This window comes from Narcine bancroftii, chromosome 2, assembly GCF_036971445.1.
Source record: "Narcine bancroftii isolate sNarBan1 chromosome 2, sNarBan1.hap1, whole genome shotgun sequence".
NCBI classification, from domain to species: Eukaryota; Metazoa; Chordata; class Chondrichthyes; order Torpediniformes; family Narcinidae; genus Narcine; species Narcine bancroftii.
Genome location: NC_091470.1, coordinates 196,117,670 through 196,141,847, shown reverse-complemented (window position 1 = coordinate 196,141,847; position 24,178 = coordinate 196,117,670). Strand labels below are relative to the sequence as shown.

General features: G+C 49.6%; 1 protein-coding gene across 1 annotated transcript; it reads right to left on the bottom strand.

The window, feature by feature from the left end:
• Positions 1–595: 595 nt before the first annotated feature.
• On the bottom strand, positions 596–24,028 carry tm4sf5 (transmembrane 4 L six family member 5). Its single transcript, XM_069919919.1, has 5 exons — positions 23,678–24,028; positions 12,350–12,430; positions 7,181–7,326; positions 5,236–5,428; positions 596–1,877 (listed from the first exon to the last, which is right to left on the bottom strand). Exons 1-5 carry the CDS (start codon positions 23,846–23,848, stop codon positions 1,863–1,865), a joined length of 606 nt encoding a protein of 201 aa, XP_069776020.1. The 5' UTR covers positions 23,849–24,028; the 3' UTR covers positions 596–1,862.
• Between the last annotated feature and the right edge of the window lie 150 nt (positions 24,029–24,178).

The window sequence follows — 24,178 nt, the reverse complement described above, 5'->3', positions numbered from 1 at the left end:
CCCCTCCCCCATCTCCCTCCATTCATTGAAGTTGCACAGTGGACAGAGCCCTTGGCCCTCAGCACTGGAGACCTGAGATCGATCCCGACCTCCATCAACTTTGTCCGTGACACCCACATCTTGAAGAGTTACTCGAACGCAGTGAATTTCACACCCCCCCCCCACCCACCGTTGGTGGGAATGTAATTGCTTTTTAACATCTGTGCTGAAGTAAGGTAATAGGTCATCCACAAGGATGTCCATATGTCTTGGGATAGGGACACTCTAATTTTTCGAGGTAACTGTTGTTGTCCACACAAAAATGCAGGTGAGTAAAGCTCGTGTGAAAGTTGTAAGGGTCTCATGCAGACCCCTGCCCAAATTGTGTAGAAATGTACAATGAGCACTCTGATGCTTTGAGTGTGAGGCCCAGTGTAGAGGACGGGTCACTTGAATCCCCCTCACTCACGCAGGGTCAATAAAGAAGCTGCTGTAGGTTTACTTGGTTGTGCTGTTGTTTCCTTACAGTGCGGGCTGACTTCAGCAAGTCTATCACTGGACCTGGGCCACGGGGGCACTCTTTCTGGGCCAAGGAGCCATGCCCAACGATGTCAGGAAAAGTTAATCAGTGTTTATTCGGTCAGAAGCAAGGCAACAGGTTACAAAATATAACACTAAAGTTTGGGTCCAGCAATAAAATGTCACCAAATTACATTAACAAGTCCAGGAGCTTGTGTTGAAAAGCACTGCATCCCCTTTCCTTCCTTCCTTCCCAGTCAAGACTCATACCGCCCCCCCACCCATTTCCCATAATCCAATGTATCCATCCCATCCGCCAATCGTTTAGGACTTGATAGAAATCAGATCCCCAAACTTTCCCCAGTTCCCCCCCCAACTCTTTCTCCTCCTCCCCTGAGTCCTCTTACCCTGGAATCCCCTCCCTACGCACGTCCTCTCTCCTTCTAGGCACACCTTGCACCTTCACCGCTCATGCACGCTGTCCTTTCCCGCAGGCGCCGAGGAGGTTCGAAGCTCGTGCCAGGTGGGGTTCCCCTTGCCTGCTGGGGAGATGCCAGCACAAAAATATATGCCGGCACTGTGGACCCAGGAGAGTGGGGAGCGGAGACACAGTGCTGCTCCTCGGGGTCCTACTGCCCGAATCTAATTCCAACGGCTCCATAAAGGCTGTTAAAGGAACCGATAGTGTGTTTTTTTAAAAAATCCTGCGCCCATGGAGGTCTGTGGCCAAGGTGGCGGCGCCCGAGCTGGGCATTGGACTGTGAGGGTTTGCAGACTCTGGAGGAGCAGTGGACCAGCGCAGAGCAACAGAAACAGGGAGAGACAACCCTACAGGGAAGGTGACCAGTGAGTGGCTCAGCGGCTGCGGGACCCACATGGGCTGCGGGGTGACTGGTGGTCGGGGGACTTGCGCCAGATATCAGAACCTAGATTCACGAGGAGAGGGTGCTGAGGGGCCCTCGGGGCGCTGAAGGCTTCCTGATTGCGACAGAGGTTTGGATCTGGAGCTTGGGCGGCCAACAGATTGAACGGGAGTCTGTGCGGCTGCAGTGGTGAATCCACGGACACTCGGTGTCCCTGAAGGGACCCCGTTTAGCTTCTCTTCCTCCTATTGTTAGGGACGACAGGCAGTGTTCACGGCCACTCTTTGTTTGCCTCTCTGAGACACGGTGCTGGACGGGGGAGGGTCAGGTCGCGTCAGGTTTGCATGCAGACGGCATACGTGGAAAAACATATTCGATTTTCAGAGATTTTGGTTTTCAGAATTTTGGATAAAAGTGAGTGGAAGCTGAGAGGTATTGAGCAGGCTGGAATCAACAAGAATACTTCAGGTTCTACATTGTCATCTTCTTTGGTCCCGAACATTATAAAGCACCGTCCTACAGAGCAGGGAAAGAAAGCTCAGGGTAAGATCCGAACACAACCTAAAACCTCCGGACCATGTATGTGAATGAAACACAAATGTCTGCAGATGCTGTGACTGTGCAGTGCAGGCAATCCTGTGGATAACGTACAGGAGACCAGTGCAGTTGGCCTGGCGGTTAGTGCAATGCCTTTACGGCACCAGGAATCGGCCTGTCCATGAGGAGTTTGTACATTCTCTCTGTGCCTGCGTGGGTTTCCCCTGGTGGGATCCGGTTTCCTCTCACCCTCCAAGATTATTTGGGCGGCATGGACATGTGGGCCTAAATGGCCTGTTACTGTGCTGTATGTCTAAATTTAAATTTAAAATCTAGAATCTGGGAGCAGTTTGGAGGGTTAGAAGTATAAACACAAAGCTGGAGGAAGACAGCAGATCAAACTGCACACTTTATATAGCAAAGATCACCAACGTTTTGGGCTTGAGCTCTTCATCAAGGTGTGAGCAAAATGTCGGCAGGTGCCTGAACGAAATGGGAGGGGGAGGGAGAGGTGCATGGTTCCACAGGCAGGAGGTAATAGGTGGAGAATGGAGGGAGGGCAGAGCAGCAATCAAGGGGAGGGGGAAAGGTTCTGTGAATGAAGAAGGGGGGGAGGAGAGCTGACGGAGGGACGGGGAGGGAGGGCGATCATGGAGTGGGCCAGCAGAAACTGGGAGGTCCATGTTAATGCCATCAGGTTGGAGAGGGCCCAGACGGAAAATTGATCCTTCAGTTTACGGGAGGTCTTGGTTTGACAGCGCATGAGTGCCACGGACAGACATGTTGGCGCAGGAGTGTGGCACGAAATTGAAGTGGCTGGCCGCTGGGAGATCCCTGTCGCTGATGCGGCCAGCCTGGAGGTGCTCAGCAAATCGATCTCCCAGTTGAAGATGTCAGGAAGTCTTGAACTGGCGGAGTTGGGGAAGGGGGAGTTTTTCCTGAATAAAGGCTGACTACATCAGGATGGATAAGGAGGTTGAGGAGGGAAAGGTTACCAGCCCCAACCCATTCATGGGAGTGAGGCACAAAATTCTGCAGAGGTTGTGATTGTTGTAAAAACACAGAAATGCGAGAGGAACTCGGCTAGTCTCACAGCACCAATAGGAGGTAAAGACATTTTACCGACGTTTTGGGCCTGCACCTTTCTTCAATGTATAAATAAGCAGATGATACGGGCATCATTGGCAACAAAGCCGGCTTACAGATAGGAGGTAGGGAGGCTGGTCAATGTGGACAAGACAAAGGAGATGACAACTGTGGGCTTCAAGAAGATGAAGGTCGACCACTCTCCATTGTACATCAACGGTTCCATCGTGGAGAGAGGGGAGAGCACCTAGTTCCTTGGTGTGCATATAATGGACTCACAACACCTCCTCATTCATCAGGAAGGTGCAGCAGTGCCTACACTTCCTCAGGAAGTTGAGGAGGGCAACATCTCGACAACATTCGACAGGAGCACAATTGAGAGCGTCCTGTCCAGCTGCAGCACCGTGTGGGACGGGAGCTACAAAGCATTGGACGGGGTCAATACTGAGGGTCATCAAAATGGCTGAGTTAACCCTTTCCTCTCAAGACAACATTTACTGGGAGTGTTGCTTAAATAGGGCTCAATGAATGATTGACAACCCTTTCCATCCAGCTCACAGTATCCTTGACCCAATACCATCAGGAAGAAGATACAGGAGCATCAAAAGCAGGACAGCCAGGCTGGGGAAGGGCTTCTTCCTGCAGGCTGTGAGATTGATGAACGGTGCCCTGTAACCGAGTGAATCGTCCCAAAATATTTATATCTTTATTTTAAACTATTATCTTTATGTATAATAATGTGATTATTTTGTGTGTGTGTGCGAGTCTATGTGAGTGTGTGCGTGAATGTGTGAGTGTGTATGTTCATAAGCGTGCATGTGTGTGCACGTTTGTGTGTGTGTGTGAAAATATGTGTGCATGAGTGTGTGTGTGTGCGCGTGAGCGTGTGTGTATGGTATGCAGGTGCGTGAGTATATGTATGTGCATGAGTGTGTATGTACATGAGCTTGCATGTGCGTGAATGTGTGTGTGGTGTGCAAGTGTGAGTATATTGTGTGTGTATGATGCGCGTGCGTGGGTATGAGTGTGTGTGTGTGTGAGTGTGCGTGCATTGTGGTCCAGAGGAACGCTATTTCTTTGGGTTCTCTATGTACAATCAAATGGTAATAAACATTAACTTAGACTTGAGCCACCTCTAATCCTTGGGGTTTTTTTCTCTTGAACCAGCTCATGGTGTAGAGGTTAAACCAGGTCAGGACTGGCATGGTGAATGGTGGGGCCCTTGGAGAGGTTTGTGGAACAGAGGACTGGTGGGGGGGGGGGGGGGGTGGCGCAATTATCCGGTCAGGATATACCGTTCCTAAGGTTCCCCTGGTGTTGTTGGGGATGGCCAGAGCCTCAGCGCTGATCGGCAAGGGGGAGAAAGAGGGAGTGAAACATGAAAGTCTGTAGATGCTGTGATTGTAGTATAAAGACAGAAATTTTGGAGGAGCTCAGCCAGTCTCCATAGGAAGTGAAGGTGTGTTACTGACGTTTCGGACCTGAGCCCTTCCTCAAGATATAAGCAAAGAACAGGAAGGTGCAAGAATAAAGACTGAAGACTGGCTGGGGAAAGGAGTGAGAATCAGAGAGAGAGCGAGAGAGAGAGAGAGAGAGAGAGAGAGAGAGAGAATTTGCAGGTAGTCTCAGTTTGGCAGTGCACGAGACCTGACAGGGAATGGGGTGGAGATTTGAAATGGGCGGCCATTGGGAGATCCATGCTATTGCAGTGGACGGAGCCAAGGTGCTCAACGAAGTGAAATCCCAATCCGTGCCCGGTCCCTCTGATGTAGAGTAGACTGCAACGGGAGAGCCAGGTGCTGTAGACGGCCCTTGCAGATCCACAAGGGAGGTGTTGCTTCACTTGGGAGGACTGTTCGGGGCCCCAAATGGTGGTGACGAAGGAGGGGTGGTCACAGATGGAGTATCTCCCGCAAAGTTGGCGGCACGGTTAGCGCGACCCTGTTACAGTGCCAGCGATTGGGACCGGGGTTTGAATCCCGCACTGTCCTGTTCTCCCCGTGTCTGCATCGGTTTCCTCCGGGTGCTCCTTCAAAACGTACAGGGGTTATAGGTCAATTGGGTGGCCAGGGCTCATGGGCCGAAATGTCCTGCTACAGTGCTGTGCACATATATTTAAATAATTTAAAGCATGATTTAAATTTCCTCCAATTTTCAGAATTGCTCAGACTGACAGTGCACGAGACCATGGACAGGGTCAGAGGACGGAGCCTGGCTGTGTTCATGCAGCGAAGATGCCCTTAATCCTTACCTCCTGCTTGGGTTTCCTCCTGCAATCTCCGCAGAACACGCCAATGGCCGCGTTAACAACCTGTAAGCCGCACAGTACCAGCTCAACCCCGCTGGAGGCCAGCAAAATGGAGAAAAGGACCACATGCCACATGACGATGTTCTTGGGCTCGATGCAGATGTCCCACAGAGTCTGGTTGGCCAAGTAGTTTGTCCTGTTGGGAAAAGAAATTCTTTACACGTGGCTCTTGCCGTGTTGAGATTTCACCCATATTGCCACGCGTATCATGGAGGTTGAATTGTGATCAGTCCAGGTGAACATCACATACGTAGACCACCAAGTCAGGCAGAGTGCAAAGCGTAAAACATGAAAGTCTGCAGACACCTTGATTGAAGTAAAAGCACAGCCCACAGCCTCCAGCAGGTCAAACAGTATCCTTAATATAGCAAAGCGCAATGCCTTTACAGCGCCAGCGATTGGGACCGGGGTTTCAGTCCCACGCTGTCTGTACGTTCTCCCCATGTCTGCTGGGTTTTCCCCAGAGGCCCCACCGTTCCGGGGGTTGTTGGTTAATTGGGTGTAAATTGGGCGGCACAGACTCATGGGCCAAAATGTCTCTAAGTCTAAATTGAAAATTTTGGGCTTGAGCCCTTCATCAAGGTGTGAGTAAAATGTAGGTGCCTGAACAAAATGGTGGGGGAAGGGGTGAGGAGCATGGTCCCGCAGGTAGGAGGTGGAGAAGGGGGAGGGCATAACAGCGAACAGGGGGAGGGGGATGGCTCTGTGAATGGAGAGGGAAGGGGGTGGAGAACTGGAGGGAAGGAGACAAAGGGACGGGGAGGGACAGAGAATGTGGAGTGGGCCAGCAGAAACCGGGAGAAGTCAACGTTAATGCCGTCTGGTGGAGAGGGCCCAGATGGAAAATCAGGGAACAGAAGGGGGGAACAGAAGATGGGAAAGAGAAGGGGGGGAACAGAGGGGGGGGGAACAGAAGATGGGAAAAAGAAGGGGGGAACAGAAGGGTGGAAACAGAAGGGGGAACAGAAGGGGGGGAAAGAGAAGGGGGAACAGAAGGGGAGGAACAGAAGATGGGAAAGAGAAGGGGGATCAGAAGTGAGGAAATAGAAGGGGGAACAGAGGGGGATGGAAATGGGGAAGGAGTGAAGGCTAATGGCAGTGGGAGTGGGATGGAGTTCGGGAAGGGTGGGGGGTTGTCAGAGCTTTAAAAGATCATAGCTTGCAGCTCATGAAACGTTCTGCTCCATGGTAATAGACTGCCAGGAAATAAATGAAGAAACAGGATTGGTCATCAGGATTGTCACTCCTGTAACATCCCTTCCTTTGTAATAACCTTCCGCACAAGCACCTGCTTTTCTTCTACTAGAAACCATCAGTAGAACATCCTGGCTGAAAGCAGAGCAGCAGCCAGCATGACATTACGATCTGTGGAGGTTCACAAGGAAGAATCTGGGAATGAAAGGGTTATTGTATGAGGAACATTTGACAGCTCTCGGAGAATGAGAGGAGATCTCATTGAAACATTTTGACTGTTGAAAGATGTGGACAGAGTAGATGTAGAAAGGGTGTTTCCCCACAGTGGGAGAATCTAGGACAAGAGGGCACAACTTCAGGATTGAAGGATGTCCACTCAGAACAGAGATGCGAAGGAATTTCTTCAGCCAGAGGGCGGTGAATCTGTGGAATTTGTTGCCACGGGCGGGTGTAGAGGCCGGGTCATTGGGTGTGTTTAAGGCAGAAATTGATGGGTTCTTGATTAACCAGGGCATCAAAGGTTAAGGGGAGGCCGGGCAGTGGGGCAGAGTGGGAGAATGGATCAACTCATGATTGAATGGCGGGGCGGACTCTATGGGCTGAATGGCCTTTTTCTACTCCCAGGTCTTTTGATCAGAGGGATGGTATTAATGGGTTCCTTGCTTGGTGCAAGGATCAAAGTAGGCGAACGCACCTGTTTGGAAGGTTCTGGAAGGGGTATTCCCAAGCTCCAGGCTGAACGAAGCACAGTGGGCCATCTCCCAGGGCCGTTGCCGACACAACGAGACAGTACAAGGAGCCCAGGCCACCGAAGATGGAAGAGAACACTGATCGTAGCATCTGAAAGGAACAGAAACAGTCTCAGGTGGGTTGGCCAAGGTCTCTGCTCATCACTGGGACCCCCTACTGTGGGATATCCCAATTATGGTCAACATCAGCAATCTCTGGGTCTCTGCTCATCACTGGGACTCCCTATGGTGGGATATCCCAGTTACGGTCAACGTCAGCAATCCCCAGGTCTCTGCACATCACTGGGACGTTCCTACGGTGGGCTATTCCAGTTACGGTCAACGTCAGCAGTCCCTGGATCTCTGCTCATCACTGGGACCCCCTACGGTGGGCTATCCCAATTACAGTCAACCTCAGCAGTCCCCGGGTCTCTGCACATCACTGGGACGTTCCTATGGTGGGCTATCCCAGTCACACTCAATATTCGCAATCGCCATGTCTCTGCACATCACTGGGACATTCCCTACAGTGGGCTATCCCAATGATGGTCAATGACAACTCTCCCCAGGTCTCTGCACATCACTGGGATGTTCCTACGTGGGCTATCCCAGTTACGGTCAATGTCAGCAGTCCCCAGGACTCTGCAAAACACTGAGTTCCTGCGGTGAGATATCTCATATGGATCTTCAGTAAACATCATCAGCCCCCATTCTGGAGTGGTGGAAGGATGTGCTGGAGTAGGATTGGGTTGTATGGCGGGATGTCAAGAGCTTGATAGCTGTATGTTAAAAAGATTCTGGATGATCTTTGGCCTCAGTGTGATTTTCCCAACCTCCTCCCATCCAAAAATCTATCAACCTCTTGTCTTGAAGCTCAGCGATCACACTGGGAAGAGGTTCTGCTTCCTGAACACACACTTTGACTGTATGTGGTGAAACCACTTGTGTATGTAAATATCATGACCTTATATGGTTGACCCTTCTCTCACTGGCCGGCACGTGACTCCTCCCCTTTATTCCTCATAAAGGCTGTCCTGCCACAACCTTGTCCCCAGTTTGAGCTCGGGCCAGTGTGAGTCAACAACTCAAGGGATGCTGTCCATCTCCTGCTAATAAAAGCCTTCAGTTCCTGTAACTTCAGTCTTTTGGTTAATTGATCAGTGTATTTTATGGATTTTGATCACAAAAATCACCTTAAATTTTTCCTATCATGTTCCAGATTTTAGATATAACCTATTTTTGTGATTTCCTATTATACTTTTCGTTGAAAATTCATTTTCTCCATTCACACACAGACGTCTTCCCGGCTGATCTCAGTGCCGTCAGTGACAAACATGGTGAAAGGTTTAACTGGGACATTGGACTGTGGAAAAGTGGCATCGAGGCAACTGAAACCCATCGACCCCATCCGACTATTGTTGGCCACTGACTCAAGAGATGCTGAGTACAAACGAAAATCAGCCGCAAAACATTTTTAGGTCAGTCAATCTGACGCAAAGTGTCAGCATCGTGATGTGATTAAACGCGGTAAATTCAATCAAAGTTAATTTAATGTTTCTCCAACTTCTGATGTGATGCAGCAAATCTGAAATTATCTCTGTGTTCAGCTTGAAGTTCTCCATCATAAACCTTTTGAAAAAAATTTGTGGTCTAGTGCTATTATCACTGTGGAGACGCAGAGCAGGCGTTGGAACCTGGAGCAACACACCACCTGCTAGAGGACCCGTGGGAGAGAAGAAATGGTCATCGTTTCAGGGCCCGAGCCCCTCGTCAAGACTTAAGACAGGAGAGGGGCGATGGCCATTGCAGCATTGGAAGGGTGGCTGGGGGCCTGATGTGGGGGTCTCGTGAATGAGGGCAGAGGCAACTGAACGGGAAAATGGATCAGCTCGCGGTTGAATGGTGGGGCTAGACTCGATGGGCTGAATAGCCTAGTTCTGCTCCTAAGGTCTGGAGAAAGGGAGAGGGAGGCAAGGTGGCGGGGAAATAAAAAAAAGGGTCAGTGGAGGATGAGGGGCAGGGTAAGACGTGAAGACTAAGGTTGCCGGTGAACAGTTGCGGACCCTGTACTGACCTCGGAGATATTCTGCTCACCACTGATAGCAAACCAGAGAAACACCCCGCTTCTGCTTTCTATTGGTTAACCAGTCCTCTATCCACATCAACTGCCTGCTGTATGATCGGCCTCATTGGATAGCACGAAAAGCAAGACTCTTTACTGCATCTCGGTACAATAAGCTATTCAAAGACTGAAATCAGAAGTGAGAACAACCAGGGTGTTGATTGATGCAAAAGAGGAAGGGAATCACAGATGGCAATGAGGAAGTGTACAGGAGGGAGATAGATCAGCTCATTGGGTAACGTTCGCAAAACTAAGGAACTGATTGTGGACTTAAGGAGGGGGAAATCAGGAGAACACGAACCAGTCCTCATCATGAGGCCAGCAGTGGAAAGGGCTGGGAACTTCAAATTCCTGGGTGTCAACATCTTTGAAGATCCATCCCGGGGCCTCCATGCCGATGCAATCATGAAGAAGGCCTGCCAGTGGCTAAACTGCGTGAGGAGATTTGATACGTCACCAAAGATGCTTGCAAATTTCTGCAGGTGGCCCGTGGAGAGCGTTTTGGCTGGAATGGAGGTGCCAATGTACAGGATGGGAAAATGCGGCAGAGTTGTGAACTGGGCCAGCGCCATCCCAGGCACCAGACTTCACCCCATTGAGGACATCTGCGCCTCAAGAAGGCAGCCTCTCTCCTCGAGGACCGTGCCCTCTTTGCTCTGCCACCATCGGGAATGTGAGAGATGGGAAAATTGATCTAAAATTATGAACATGGAAGAAACTAAAATTCATCAGTTAATGGCTGTAACCAGTACAAATAGGATGAGCTTGGGGATTAGGATGCAGGAAAGCAGAGTCAGCACAATTAACATAAGAATCTTCTTTGTGACAAGAGCCACCATAAGACTAAGAAAAGGAATGGTAAGGTACAATAGAATGTAGGAAGTTGAGGTAGTCTGGATCAGATAAAGGTCTCCTAGCCCTAGATAGAAGTACCAAGTCCTACATATCTAATTAGCTAACCTTACACAGATTTATACATATTAAATTAGCCAACCCTAGATAGGATGAGCCAACTCTACATACCAAGAGACTGTAGCCCTGAGAATCAGGAAGGTGTGAATAAGGACAATGACATGATGGGGCACCCACAGGATACCCCCTGGTCCTCCAAGTGTACTGAAACTGCACGTAGGCAGGAAGGATTACCTATGCCAAACCCATCCAGGGGGCAGAAGAATGTAAGGGGGAGGGCACTCATACTGAAATTGACTGTATAAAAGTTGGGTGAGCCCCAGTATGTGTGTGTATTCCCAGGGTAAGGGGAAGCACCCAACTTTGCATTGTTGTAAAATAAATGTTCTTTGTTCTCAATTTTTGTCTCGAGCAATTTCTTTAAAGGAACTTCAATTTCTAACAGGAAGAAGCCGGAGGACGAGCCCCCCAGCGGCATGAGGACGGCTTAGTCCCCTCCGCCACCAGATTTCTAAACAGACAACGAACACTTGTGGTGAAGCCACCATCGGACATGTTTGCCAAACGTTCCTGGCTGACCCTGCCCTCACTGGTTGGCTTGTGGCTCCTCCCCCTTTCTTCCCCATAAAGCCTGTCATGCTGCAAGCTCCGCCTCGCCCCCCCCCCCCCACCCCAGTTCGAGTCCGGGTCTGTGTGAGCGACCCACACAGGGATGCTGGGCCATCTCGCAAATAAAAGCCTTCAATCTCGGCGTCTTCAGTCTTTGTGTATTCGACCATGCTTCAAACACGACCTCCTCTTATCTTTTTAACACTAGTTTTTTTTAAAGTCTTGTCTTTATGGAATTGCACCTTGCTCTGCCACAAAACAACACATTTCATTACCTTTACATGAGAATAAACCTGGTTCTGGAGTTTACTCTGGTAAATTTCTTTTAAAAAAACAAGTATCCGTTTGGTTGCAGGAAGAATTTCGTACACTGTAGAATAAATATGCCAATAAAATCAGTCCGATTCGGAGGATCTGGGGACAGCACAACTGGACTGTGGACATCAGCAGCTGATAACGATATCTCTGCAATGGATCGACTGCGCTAAAGGATTGTGCAACTGAAAGGCAGGCGTTAATAAATGAACAACAGCAGAATCAATGAGTTCAGCAAGAGAATCAGAGTTCGAAAGCAGCAGAGGGAGGGGTGGGGGACGGTGTCGGCAGAGGAAGGCTGGTCTATTTGTGTGTGTTTGGAAAGGATCGGTGAGCCCGGGCTGCACCAGCTTCCTGGCACGCAGGTCAGGCTGGAGTCCAGGCACTCAGACCCTTCCAGAGTTTATGGAGGGGGGGGGGGGGTTCGCTTCCCGGAGGTCGAAGGGGGAAATGAACGGAGACCCTCTGTGCTTCCTGCAGAGCGGACTAAAATGCAGCTCACTGAAGTGTTTCTGAGCTCACGCACTTCCCACAACACTGGACGCCACTGCTGGTACCCTCACCCCCAAGCCTTATCTCGTCTCCCAACACTGCCCCCAACTCGCCTTTTCCCACCTATCCCTACCTTTCACCACTTTACCCCCTCTTTCCCCACCTCTCCTCCCCCACCTCTCCCCCAATTCTCCCCGCCTCCCCCACTTCTTCCCACCTCTCCTCCCCACCTCTCCTCAATTCTCCCCACTTCTCCCACCTCCCCACCTCCTTCTCACCTCTCCTTCCCAACTCTCCTCCCCACCTCTCCCCACTTCTCCCACCACTTTACCACCATCCCCACCTCTTTTCCCCACCTCTCCTCAATTCTCACCACTTCTCCCACCACTTTACCACCATCCCCACCTCTTTTCCCCACCTCTCCTCAATTCTCACCACTTCTCCCACCACTTTCCCCACCTCTTCTCCCCCCAATTCTCCCCTGCTCTCCAACCACTTTCCCCACCTTCCCACAACTCTCCTCCCTCACCCCTCTTCCCCCACCTCTCCCCTACCTCTCCCCCACCACTCCCCTACCTCCCCCCCACCTCTCCCCCAACCTGCCCCTCACTTCTCCCTCACCCCCACATCAAAGCATCGGCCAGACAGGCACTGTAACTCACAGGACATTTCTTGGGAGTCTTACCCGGCATCGGTTTCCACAACATCCAGTTCCACAACAACCTTTCCCGCCAGCGCGTACGGCAGCACATCCAGGGCAGAGGATCTGTGGATGGAAGCATTGTCTGCAGTTAAGGTGGCGTGGATCATTTACATGGAGGCTCGATGTTTCGATTCAATGTGACTGTCAGAGCAAGTCACAGAATGCTGGGAGAAAGGGTAGCATCTGTGGAGAGAAATAGACTGGAGACATAGTGGTTGGAATTAAAACACAGGGCTAGAGAAACTCTGGTCAAACCGCATACTTTATATAGCAAAGATAAAGACACATCACCAATGTTTTAGGCTTGAGCCCTTCATCAAGGTGTGGACAAAATGGCGCCAGGTGCCCAAACAAAATGGTGGGGGTGAGGGGCAGGGGAGGAGCATGAGGTAAGAGGTAATAGGTGGATAAGGGAGGGAGGGCACAGCAGCAAACGGGAGGGGATGGCTCTATGAATGGAGAGGGAAGGGGTGGAGAGCTGGAGGAAAGAAGGCAGAGGGAAGGGGAAAGGAGGGAGAATGGAGAGTGGGCCAGCAGGAACCGGAGACATCGATGTTAATGCTGTTCGGCTGGAGAGTGGCCCAGATGGAAAATCAAGTGTTGCTCTTCCAATTTACGGGTGATCTTGGTTTGACAGTACACGAGGCCATAGTCAGACGTGTGTGGGAATTGAAACAGGTGGGCCACTGGGAGATCTTGGTCATTGCTGCGGACAGAGCGAAGGTGCTCTGTGAAGCGGTCTGCACCTAGTCTCCCCGATATAGAGGAAGCCACCACGGGAGCACTGGATGCTGGAGGTCACTCCCGCGGATACACGAGTGAATTGTGGCTTTACTTGGAAGGACTGCTTGGGGACCCCGAATGGTGCTGAGGGAGGAGGTGTGGGCGCAAGTGGGGCATCTCCTGCGGTCACAGTGGGGAGGCGATTGGTAGGGAGGGATGAGTGTATGAGGGAGTCATGGAGGGAGCGGAGACGTAGATGGTCGAGGTTTCAAGCTGCAAGCCCTTCATCAGGAATTCAAGAAAAATATACTATACAAAGGTGAGAAAACTAAACAAAAAACTGACAGTGAAAATACAGAACAAATGAACTATTTAGTAATCAATAAAGTCCACAAGTAGGAGTTCTTAAATGAGACCCTGATTGAGTTTGTCGTTGAGGTGTTTGATGGTGGAGGGGGAGCAGCTGTTCCTGAACCTGGGGGTGTGAGTCTTGAGGGACCGACACCTCTTTCCTGATGGCAGCAGTGAGAACAGAGCATGTGCTGGGTGGTGATCGCTGCAGCTCTCCGATGGCGGCGTTCCCAATAGATGTCTTCGATGATGTGGGAGGGTTTTTCCTGCGATGTCCTGGGCTGTGTCCACTACCTTTTGCAGGGCTTTATGCTCAGGGGTATTGGTGTCCCCACTCCAGACTGTAATGCAGCCGGTCAGCCCACTTTTCACTGCACCTCTGTAGAAATTTGCCTCCCCGAAGAACAGAGTACAGGCCCTTCAGCCCACAATATTGTGCCAACAAGTAGACCCTGGTTCCCACATCATCCTCCACTTTAAATTCCTCCATATGCTTGTCCAGTCATCTCGGATTTCACCCATGTGCCTGCCTCCACCACTGAGGCATTCCACGCACCAACTACTCTCTGGGTAAAAAAAACCTTCTTCTAATACCTCCCTTGAATTTCCCACCCATTTCCTTAAAGCCAGCCATGCCCTCTTGTATTGACCAGTGATGCTCAACACAAGACCCTTGCAAACTTCTGTGGGTGGACTGTGGAGAGCGTTCTGACCGGTTGCATCACTGTCTGGTGCAGAGGTGCTAATGCAGTGAACTTGACCTGCGCCATCACGGGCACCAGACTTCACTCCATCGAGAACGTCTACACGAGGGGATGTTTTAAGTAAGTAGCATCTATCCTCAAGGACCCCCCACAACCACCTCTTCACTCTGCTACCATCAAGAAGCTGAAGATGAGCACTCAGCGGCACAAGGACAGTGTCTTCCCCTCCGCCATCAGATTCCTGAACGGACACTGACACGGCCTCACTTTCTCATCTTTGCATTAATTTTAAAAAATTTAGATTGTAATTCATAGAAATTTTGCACCTTGGATGCAGCCGTAAAACAACGAATTTCATGGCACACGTTCATGACAATAAATTCTGATGTTGGTTTAGAAGCTGAGAAGGATGGTCTCTGAGAGTAAAGAAGGGGGAGCTGGTGTGCTGGAGGGCAGAAAGGGTGGCCAGGGGAAACAAGGAATCAGATAGGGGGGGCTGAAAATGGTGGCACTGCCGGAGCAGCTGTAATGGCAGCACTGCTGCTGGTGTGGACCCGCGGGGAGCGGAGACGTGACGCTGCCCCGCAGGGTCCAACCGCCCAGTCCGACTGGCGTCTTCTCTGCACGGGCTGGAAAAGGAGCCAGCCCTCTCTCTGTCTTCCCCCTTCCTCTGTAACACACTCTCTCCCTCCCTTAGTCTCTCTCTCTCTCTCTGTCTTCCCCGTTCCTGTAACACTCTCCCTCCCTCCGTGTCTTCCCCTACCTCTGTAACACACTCTCCCTCCTTCAGTCTTTCTCTCTCTCCCTCTTAGTCTCTCTCTCTGTCTTCCCCGTTCCTGTAACACTCTCCCTCCCTCTGTGTCTTCCCCTACCTCCATAACACACACTCTCCCTCAGTTTTTCTCTGTCTCTCTCTGTCTTCCCCGTTACTCTGTAACCTCTCTCCCTCTGTGTTTTCCCCTACTTCCATAACACACCTTTTCTCTCTCCCTCAGTCTTTCTCTCTCTTTCTACCTCCCTTAGTCTCTCTCTCTCTCTGTCTTCCCCATTGCTCTGTAATTCTCTTTCTCCCTCTGTTTTCCCCTACCTCTGTAACACACACTCTCTCCCTCCCTTAATCTCTCTCTCTGCCTTCCCCCTTCCTCCATAACCCTCTCTCCCTCCCTTAGTCTTTCTCCCTCTGTGTTTTCCCCTACCTCCGTAACACACACTCTCTCTCTCCCTCCTTTAATCTCTCTCTGCCTTCCCCCTTCCTCCAAAACTCTCTCTCTTTCTCTCGGACTCTCTTTTGCTTCTCTTTCTCTGACCATAAGAGGCACTTCAGGCAATTTCTGCCAATGGCAAATCTGTCTGCCTTACACCACACAAATGAATTCCGTGTAATATTGCACTCTCTTTAATACATGACAATAAGGGAATCTTAAATCTTGAATCTTAAGCGGAAGGTGGTTGGGGGGTGGGGGGGGGAACAACAAGGGGGAGGGGGTTACTGGAAATTGGAGCGGTATTAATGCCATCTGGTTGGAGACTGGCAAAGCTGAATATCAGGTGTTGCTTCAATTTATGGGTGGCCATTGACAGACGTATCAGTGTGGCAACAGAGCAGACTTGTTTCTGAGAATGACCAACGAGGAAGAGATGTGCAGGGAAATATTTCACACGAGAGGGTGATAGGTGCCTGGAATGGCATGTGTGGCCAGGGACAATTCCAATGCTGTCAACAAGTTTGCCGATGACACCACGTTTGCTGGCTGAATCACAGATGGCAATGAGGGAGATAGATCAGCTCGTTGAGTGGCATCACACCAACAACCTTGCACTCAACTAAGGAACTGATTGTGGACTTCAGGAGGGAGTCAGGGGAAGATGACCCAGTCCTCATCGAGGGCTCAGCAGTGGAGGTGGGTGGGTGGGGGGGGGAATCAAGAACTTCAAATTCCTGGGTGTAAACATCTCAGAGGATCTGTCCCAGAGCCTCCCCATCGATGCGATCACGAAGATGGCTCGCCAGCAGCTGTACTTTGCGAGGACTTTGAGGAGATTCGGTACGTCACTGAAAACTTCTATAGGAGGACCCTGGACGGCATTCTGGTTGGTTGCATCACTGCCTGGTACGGAGGTGTCTCCACTCAGGACAAGAAAAAACTCCACAGGGTCGGTAACTCGGCCTGCGCCATCACAGGCACCAGACTTCACTCCATTGAGGATGCCTACATGAGGTGGGGTCTCAAGAAAGCAGCCTCTATCCTCAAGGACACCCCCTCCCACCACCCAGAGATTAACTATTAGGTTGAGTAGGATTAAGCCTCGGGGCCTGGAAGGGAGCGGGGCCCCCCTTGTCCTTCCTGATGGATTCAGCAAAGGGTCTATACAGCACACAAATAAGACTCGAGATAGAGGGCAGCCGTGCCTAATTCCAGACTGTATGGGGAAGCTATCTGTTTCCCACCTGCTGATCTGGACTGCACTACAGATGTCTGTGTAGAACAGTTTAACCCCATTCCAGATTCCTCCCCCAAAGCCAATTTTGGAAAGCACATCCATCATTTATGTGCGCACTATCCAGTCGAAGGCTTTCTCCTGAAGGCCTTAGCTGATCAGGCAGGTGTCCACCCTCTGTCCCGCATGTAGGCGATGGTATCCCTGAGCAGCGCGAGGCTATCAGAGATCTTTCTGCCCTGAACCCTGCAAATTTGGACTGGGTGGATCACCTGCCCCAAGGAAGACTTGATTCGACTGGCGATGACCTTGGACAAGATTTTGTAGCTGACAATGATAAGCTCCTTCTCCCCTTCTGCTCGAAGATGAGGGTGATGATGCGCTTCCCCATGGAGTCTGACATGCTGCCTGCCAGCATAACGTGATATATTTCCAGCAGGTTCGGGCCCCTCACACTACACTTGGTGCCCTCATATTTCGGTCCCACGCACAGCCTGATGCAGCTTGGAATGTGCAGGGGCAGGCAGCCTATGGCCCGCGATCCAAATTTATCCGGCCCACAACCCAGTACAAAAGAACCATGTGCATTTGGCCTGCCAATACAAGTCTCTGGGTTACGAATGAGTTCCATTCCAATGTCTGTCCTCAAACCGAAAATGTCTGCAGGTCGGAACAGATTGTACACGTATTAAAACATGTCCACTTGCCGATCTCCTGAATGGAAGTCCCTACCTGTCATGCCTTCCTATCCATTTAAAACACTCCCCTGCTCACTTTGCGATCCTGTGTTTAGTCCCAAATCAACCAGAAACGACCAGATTTCACACTGTGTCATGTCATTCTCAAAGCATTCATCTCTTGGAACTACAAAGGCCATACCCCACCTGTGCCAGTGTCCTGGAGATGACCAGACACATGCGCAGAGAAAATGGTCCGACATTTGCAGATTAATATAGTTCATGAAAGTGAGTTGCAGGATGATACAACTGCATTACAGGAAAGAGTAGCAGGTCAGTTTCATCTGCCACAACCCAATAACCCAACAGGATTAATGTTGTTACAGATGAGATGTAATTTTACTCTTTCATATTGCTAAATAAATTGGTTTACGCTGTTTTATTTGTGAGGTAACACTATGCGAATGTGCAAATTGGTTAGAACAATGCAACGCAGTACAGCACCTTTGCCCCTCGATGTTGTGCCGACCCATAGATTACTTACTAAAAAAAAGTACTATCCCCTCCCTTCTCCGTAACCCTCTATTTTTCTTTCATCCATGTGTCTATGAGTCTCTTAAATGCCCCCAATGTTTCAGCCTCCACCAGCAAGGCATTCCAAGCCCCCACAACTCTCTGTGTTCAAAACACTTACCCCTGACATCTCCCCAAAACTTCCCTCCCTCCATTTTGTGTGCATGTCCTCTGGTATTTGCTGATCCTGCCCTAGGAAACAGGTGCTGGCCATCCTTCAACACTCCAAAGAGAAAAGTTCCAACTCTGCTAACCTTGCCTCCCAATCCAGGAAACATCCTGGTGAATCTCCTCTGCACCCTCTCTGTAGCTTCCACATCCTTCCTGTAATGAGGTGACCAGAATTGAACACAATACTCTAAATGCAGACTCACCAGAGATTGGTCGAGTTATAATATGTCCTCATGGCTTCTGAATTCAATCCCCCTATTAATGAAACCCAGCATCCCATAGGCCTTCTTAACTATCCAATCGACCTGTGAGGTGACCTTGAGGGATGTGTGAATTTGAACCCCAAGTTCCCTCTGTTCATCAACACTTTTAAGTAACCGACCATTATCCCTGCACTCAGCCTTCTGGTTTGTCCTTCCAAAATGCATCATTTTACACTTAACCAGATTGAACCCAAACTGCCACGTTTCTGCCCAATTCTGCATCCTATCTATATCCCCTTGTAATCTTCGACAACCTTCAGCTCCATCCACAACTCCTCTAACCTTCGTCTCATCAGCAAACTTACTGACCCATCCATCCGCCTCTTCATCCAGATAATTTATTTTTTTTAAATCACAAAGAGCAGGGGTCCCCAGAGCAGATCCTTGCAGACCTTGTTCTAACCTATCTACAAGTTCGACATACAGACTTAGAACAGATCTTGTTTGTAACCCCAGGGACTGCCTGTATTGACAACACTGTATCAGCCAGGAATACATCTGGCAGTTCACAAGGCTAAATGCTGGGAGGATCATTCCATTGATTCAGAATTCATGGTCTTGAGTGAATTTTAGAACACCTTGAGGGATGTAAGGTAGCATCAGTGCGACCTGCTGTTCAACCACTGACACACTATCAGGCCCACGCAGGATAAAAGGTTACCCGCCCCTGATCTAATATTACATCCAACTGCCTTCTGTAAGGCAGAATCACTATATTAGTGTCACCTGGCGCCCCTTGCAGTAAATGAGAAATTAATCAAATGCATTTTGAACTCTGCACCGTTCCTCTCATGCCCCGTGTCAAATATTATCTCCAAGTTGCATATTGATTTTTTTCTGTTATCTGCAATGAATTTCAACCTTTGATTAATGTCCAACCCTGATATGCAAATACACAAGTTTTGCCAAGGAATTAATATCCTTTCATTTCACGGCAGGGCCACACCATCTCATCTTCCGACTGGGCACCCTCCAACCACTTGGCATTAATATTGACTTATCTGGAATCACTGCCATCTCCGTTGCCTGTCTTCTTTCGTACAGACCCGATCAGTTCCACCTAGACCCTTATCATATCTAATTAACACCTTTTGTTGGCCTGGACGAGAATAAACTCGAGGGTTGAGGACTCGGCCTGTGACATCACAGGCACCAGACTTCACTCTGTCGAGGACATCGTCATGAGGCGAAGTCTTAAGAAATCAGCCTCTATCCTCAAGGACCCCCCCCCCCACCACTACCCAGACCATGCCCACTTCACTCAGGGAGGAGGTACAGGAGCCTGAAGACGAGCAACAAGGACAGCTTCTTCCCCTCCGCCATCAGATTCCTGAACGGACAATGAACCACAGACACTGCCTCACTTTGCATTAATTATTTAAAAAAATGTAATTTCTAGCAATTTTGCACCTTGGATGCAAAACAACGAATTTCACAGCACATGTTCATGACAATAAATCCTGAATTTGATCACTGCCTCACTTTTCATACACTATAATTTTAATTTTTTTGCAGTAATGTCATAATATGAAAGTTTGCCCTGTGACGCTGCTGCAAAACCCCGAATTTCACAACTTGCTCGTGATAATAAATCCTGATTCTGATTCCTCCCCCATTGTTTAAATTCAGAGATTTCCTGCTACTGCCTTTTCTAAGTTTCCCTTGAAGAAGGACTCAGGCCCGAAACTTCGGCGATATATCCTTGTCTCCTGTAGATGCTGAATAGACCGGCTGAGTTTCTCCAGCATTCTGGTGTTTTCACACCGGGTTAGCTGAAGGACAAGGCTTATTTTAAGCAACGGTTTACACTGGGCACAGAGAAAATTCACCAGGGTGTTGCTGGGAATAAAAGGCTTGAACTGGAGGAAGAGATTGGACAGTCTGGGATTTTATTCCGGATCGAGAGGACGTAGAGAAGGCTTCCAGTAGTGGGAGAGTCTAGGACCAGGGGGCACAGATTCAGAGTAAAAAGACATCCCTTTGGAACAGAGATGAGGAGATGTTTCTCCCACTGGCCACTGGGAGTTCCTTGCTATTGCAGCGGACAGAGCGAAAGAGGTCAACAGACCGAGCTCCCAATATGCATCAAGTCACCCTGATGTAGGGGTGGCATTGAATCCAGTAGACGGATCCCTGCATGTTCACAGGGTGCTGAAGGGCTTCCTGATCGTGTCAGAGGTACGGATCTGGAGCTCGGGCGGCCGATGGATCGAACAGGAGTCTGGGTGACTGCAGAGGCTGTGGGTGCGGTGGAGTCAAATTCACGGGCACTCGGTATCTCTGAAGGGACTCTCTTTTGTTTCTCTTTAACTTGTACTATAAAGGGCACCAGGCAATGCTCACAGTGACTCTTTGTTTGGCTTATGGCCAGCAGGAGTCGATTTTGTGTAACGTTACATCTTTTGAATTAGTCAAGTTTATTATCATCTAATTGCACAAGTCCAACCCGACGAAACCGCGTTCTCTGGTCCTTGGTGAAAAACACGCAGATACACAACCAGACATAACATATGTGCAGACAAACAATACACATGCAGGACAAGTATTTGTATTTGGGCGGCATGGTTGGCGTAGCAGTTAGCGCAATGCTGTTAAGGCGCCAGCAATCAGGACCGGGGTTCAAATCCCGTGCTATCTATAAGGAGTTTGTACATTCTCCCCATGTCTGTGGGGGTTTTCCGGTTTCCTCCCACCATTCAAAATGAACTGGAGGTGCAGGCTAATTGGGTGTAATTGGATGGCACGAACTCGTGGGCTGAAATAGCCTGTATGTCTAAATTTAAAAATTCAAAATTATGTCTTGTTTAAACGTTGCTCTGGTACCACTTCCACTGGCAGTTTGTTCCACGCACCCAACGCCCTCTGTGTAGAAACATTTGCCCCTCAGGTCCCTTTCAGATCTTTCTCCTCTCACCTTAAACCTACTCTGGGGGGAAAAAACCTTATCCATGCCCGCCAGGATTTTGTAAACCTCTATAAGGTCTTCATTCCACCTCTGACATGCCAGGGAAAAAGCCCCTGCCTAGACAGCCTCTTGCTACAATTCAGGCCCTTCAATCTCATGGACCTCGTGAATCTTTCAAAATTTAATTTAATTGTCACCTACAACCCTGAGATTCTTTTCCCTGCTGGGTGCAGCAGAATTACCACTTATCGGTAGAGCAAATAAAAACTGTACTTATGCAAAGGAGAGAAATGTAAACAAAGAAAGAGTTGCCAACCAGCTGACAGTGTCAGAAAGAAAATAAATAATCAGTAATGAATAAAGTGCACAAGTAAGAGTCCTTAAATGAGTCCCTGATTGAGTTTGTCGTTGAGGAATCTGATGGTGGAGGGGGAGCAGCTGTTCCTGAACCTGGTGGTTCGAGTCATTTGGCTCCGATATCTCTTTCCTAACGGTAGCAGTGAGAATTGAGCATGTGGTGGGTGGGTCCTTGATGACCGCTGTTGCTCTCCTGACAGCAGTATTCCCCATAGATGCTCTCGACGGTGGGGGAGGGTTTTGCTTGTGACATCCTGGGCTGTGTCCACTACCTTTTGCAGGGTTTTACGCTCACGGATATTGGTGCCCCCCGTACCAGACTGTGATGCAGCCGGTCAGTGCACTTTCTACCGCACCTCTGTAGAAGCTTGCCAAGGTTCTTGTATTCTTTCCACCTTAATGACACCCTTCCTATAGCTGGGCACCCAGAACCGTGTACAATGTTGCAATCGGGGTCTCACCAATGTCTTGTATTGTTGTAACGTTGATGTTCCTGCTTCTGGACTCGGTGTCCGAGCCATTGAAGGCAAGGCATGCCTTCATCACTCTGTCCATCTGCACGGCCACCTTTGGGGAACTGTGCCCTGCATGTGCCCCAACAGTTTCTCTATTCTACAACATTCTCCAGGGCCCTGCCAATGTTCAGATGGGCTTCACAGAAATGTCTGCACATGTATAGAAGCAAAGAGCCGAATGGATTTAACACTTTCTTACCCAAACTTCTAACCAAGTTGAAAATAAAGGGTAAAAGGATCGATAAGGTAGATATGGAGAGGCACTCCTTTATCTGGTAAGACCAGAACTTGGTGAGGAGAGTGATGGGGCAGGAGTCTGGGAGTCAAGCACACACCTTGTCTCCCTGGATTACCCGCTGAAACTGCATTGTGAGGGAAAACACACGTAGTCTCAGAAAGAATGTGTACACACACACCAAATGCACACGTGCACACAACCGCCACATGCATGCCACATATACACACACGCCATACGTACACACACACACACACACACACACACACACACACATTCAAGCACACACCACACGCGTGCACACACCTACACACACGTCAAGATTGCCATAGAGTTATGCAGCAGGCCCTTTGTTCTAACTCCATGTGAATTTTCAACCACCATCACCCCTGACAAGGCATTCCAGGCACCCAGAACTCTCTGTGTAAAATAAATGTACCCCTGACAGTCTCCCCTAAACTTCCCTCCCTCCACTTTGTACACATCCTCTGGTGCTTGCTGCTCCTGCTCTGGGAAAAGGGCGCTGGCCATCCGCCCAATCTATGCCCTTCAGAATCTTATACACCTCTATTAAGTCACCTCCTTCGCCACTCCAAAGAGAAAAATCCGAGCTCTCTCAACCTTGCTTCATTACACACATTCTCCAATCCAGAAAACTTCCTGGGAAATCTCTGCACCCTCTGCAAAGCATCGACATCCTTCCTGTAATGAGACAGCCAGACAATACAGGTTCACAAGGTAGGGGACATGACTGCCACTGATCAATTGTCTGTCAACTTGGTGGACCAGTGATGACCATGCTCTACTATACATTAATAGCTTGGTAGCAGAAAAAGTCATGGGAGTCCACTTAAAAAAGTGAACTATCCCCTCATTTATCAGGAAGTGACAGCGACTGCAGTTCCCAAGGAGACTGAAGTGGGCAAGGCTACCGCCACCATCATATCAACTTTCTACAGGAGTTGAATTGAGAGCGTCCTGGCCGGCTGCATCACAGTGCGGTACAGTTGCTGTCGAGAAATGGATCGGAGGTCAATCCATAGTACCAGAAGAGTGCCATAGAGAGGATCAATGGAGTCTCCCTCCTCCACCCCCCACCCCCCCCATTGACATGAACTACTGGGATCGTTGTCTGACGAGGGCACGCAAAATCATCGCGGAACCCTTTCACCCCGCGCACATCATCTTTGAGCTGCTCCCGGTGGGGGAAGAGATGTAGGAGGAACAGAGCCAGAACCACCAGTATGAGGAACAGCTTCTTCCCATGGGCAGTGAGAATGGGCCGAAGGGCTTATTTCTGTGCTGTATCTCTCCAGTGAACAGAAGCACAGGGTGGGGGGAGGGGCAGGAGAGGAAAACGATCGGGATTTGAAAAGACAGGGAGGAAGAATACTCACAAAAAGTCCCCCGCCGACAATCCCTCCCATCAGCCAGACCTGCAGGGTGATGTGGTCGACCCACTTTTTCTCGGCATTGGGGAATATGAGCAGCAGATTGGCGGCGATGCAGATAAATGCCAGCGGTATCAGCATCAAGCCGATGCAACGAGAACACTTCCCCGTGCACATCACGCAGGCAGTCCACACACACCCTCAGTAAACTTCAAGCAGCATTCGACACCAGCACCTCCTTGTACTGAACTGCACTCAATGTTGGATCTCCAGTAAAGGAAATGATCTCATTGAGCAAACAAGGTGAGATAGCAAACAAAGAGATAATACTGAACAGGGAGAGAGAGAGAGAGAGAGAGAGGGGGTAGATAGATTGTCCCACTGGGACAAGGAAAATATGGTAGGAAAAGAGAACTGTGGGTGGGTGATGAAATAGGCCAGGCCACTAGTCGAGAGGAAGAAGGATGTGCAAGTTAGATATAGAAAGCAGGAAACAGGAAGGGCTCA

Bases quoted from the DNA above. Each gene is read 5' to 3' on its own strand.
- tm4sf5 (XM_069919919.1), bottom strand. From the start codon at position 23,848: ATGTGCACGGGGAAGTGTTCTCGTTGCATCGGCTTGATGCTGATACCG. The intron at 12,431-23,677 runs GTGAGTATTCTT...TTCCATCCACAG, and splicing joins TTGTCGGCGGGGGACTTTTT to ATCCTCTGCCCTGGATGTGC. The intron at 7,327-12,349 runs GTAAGACTCCCA...TGTTCCTTTCAG, and splicing joins GTTGTGGAAACCGATGCCGG to ATGCTACGATCAGTGTTCTC.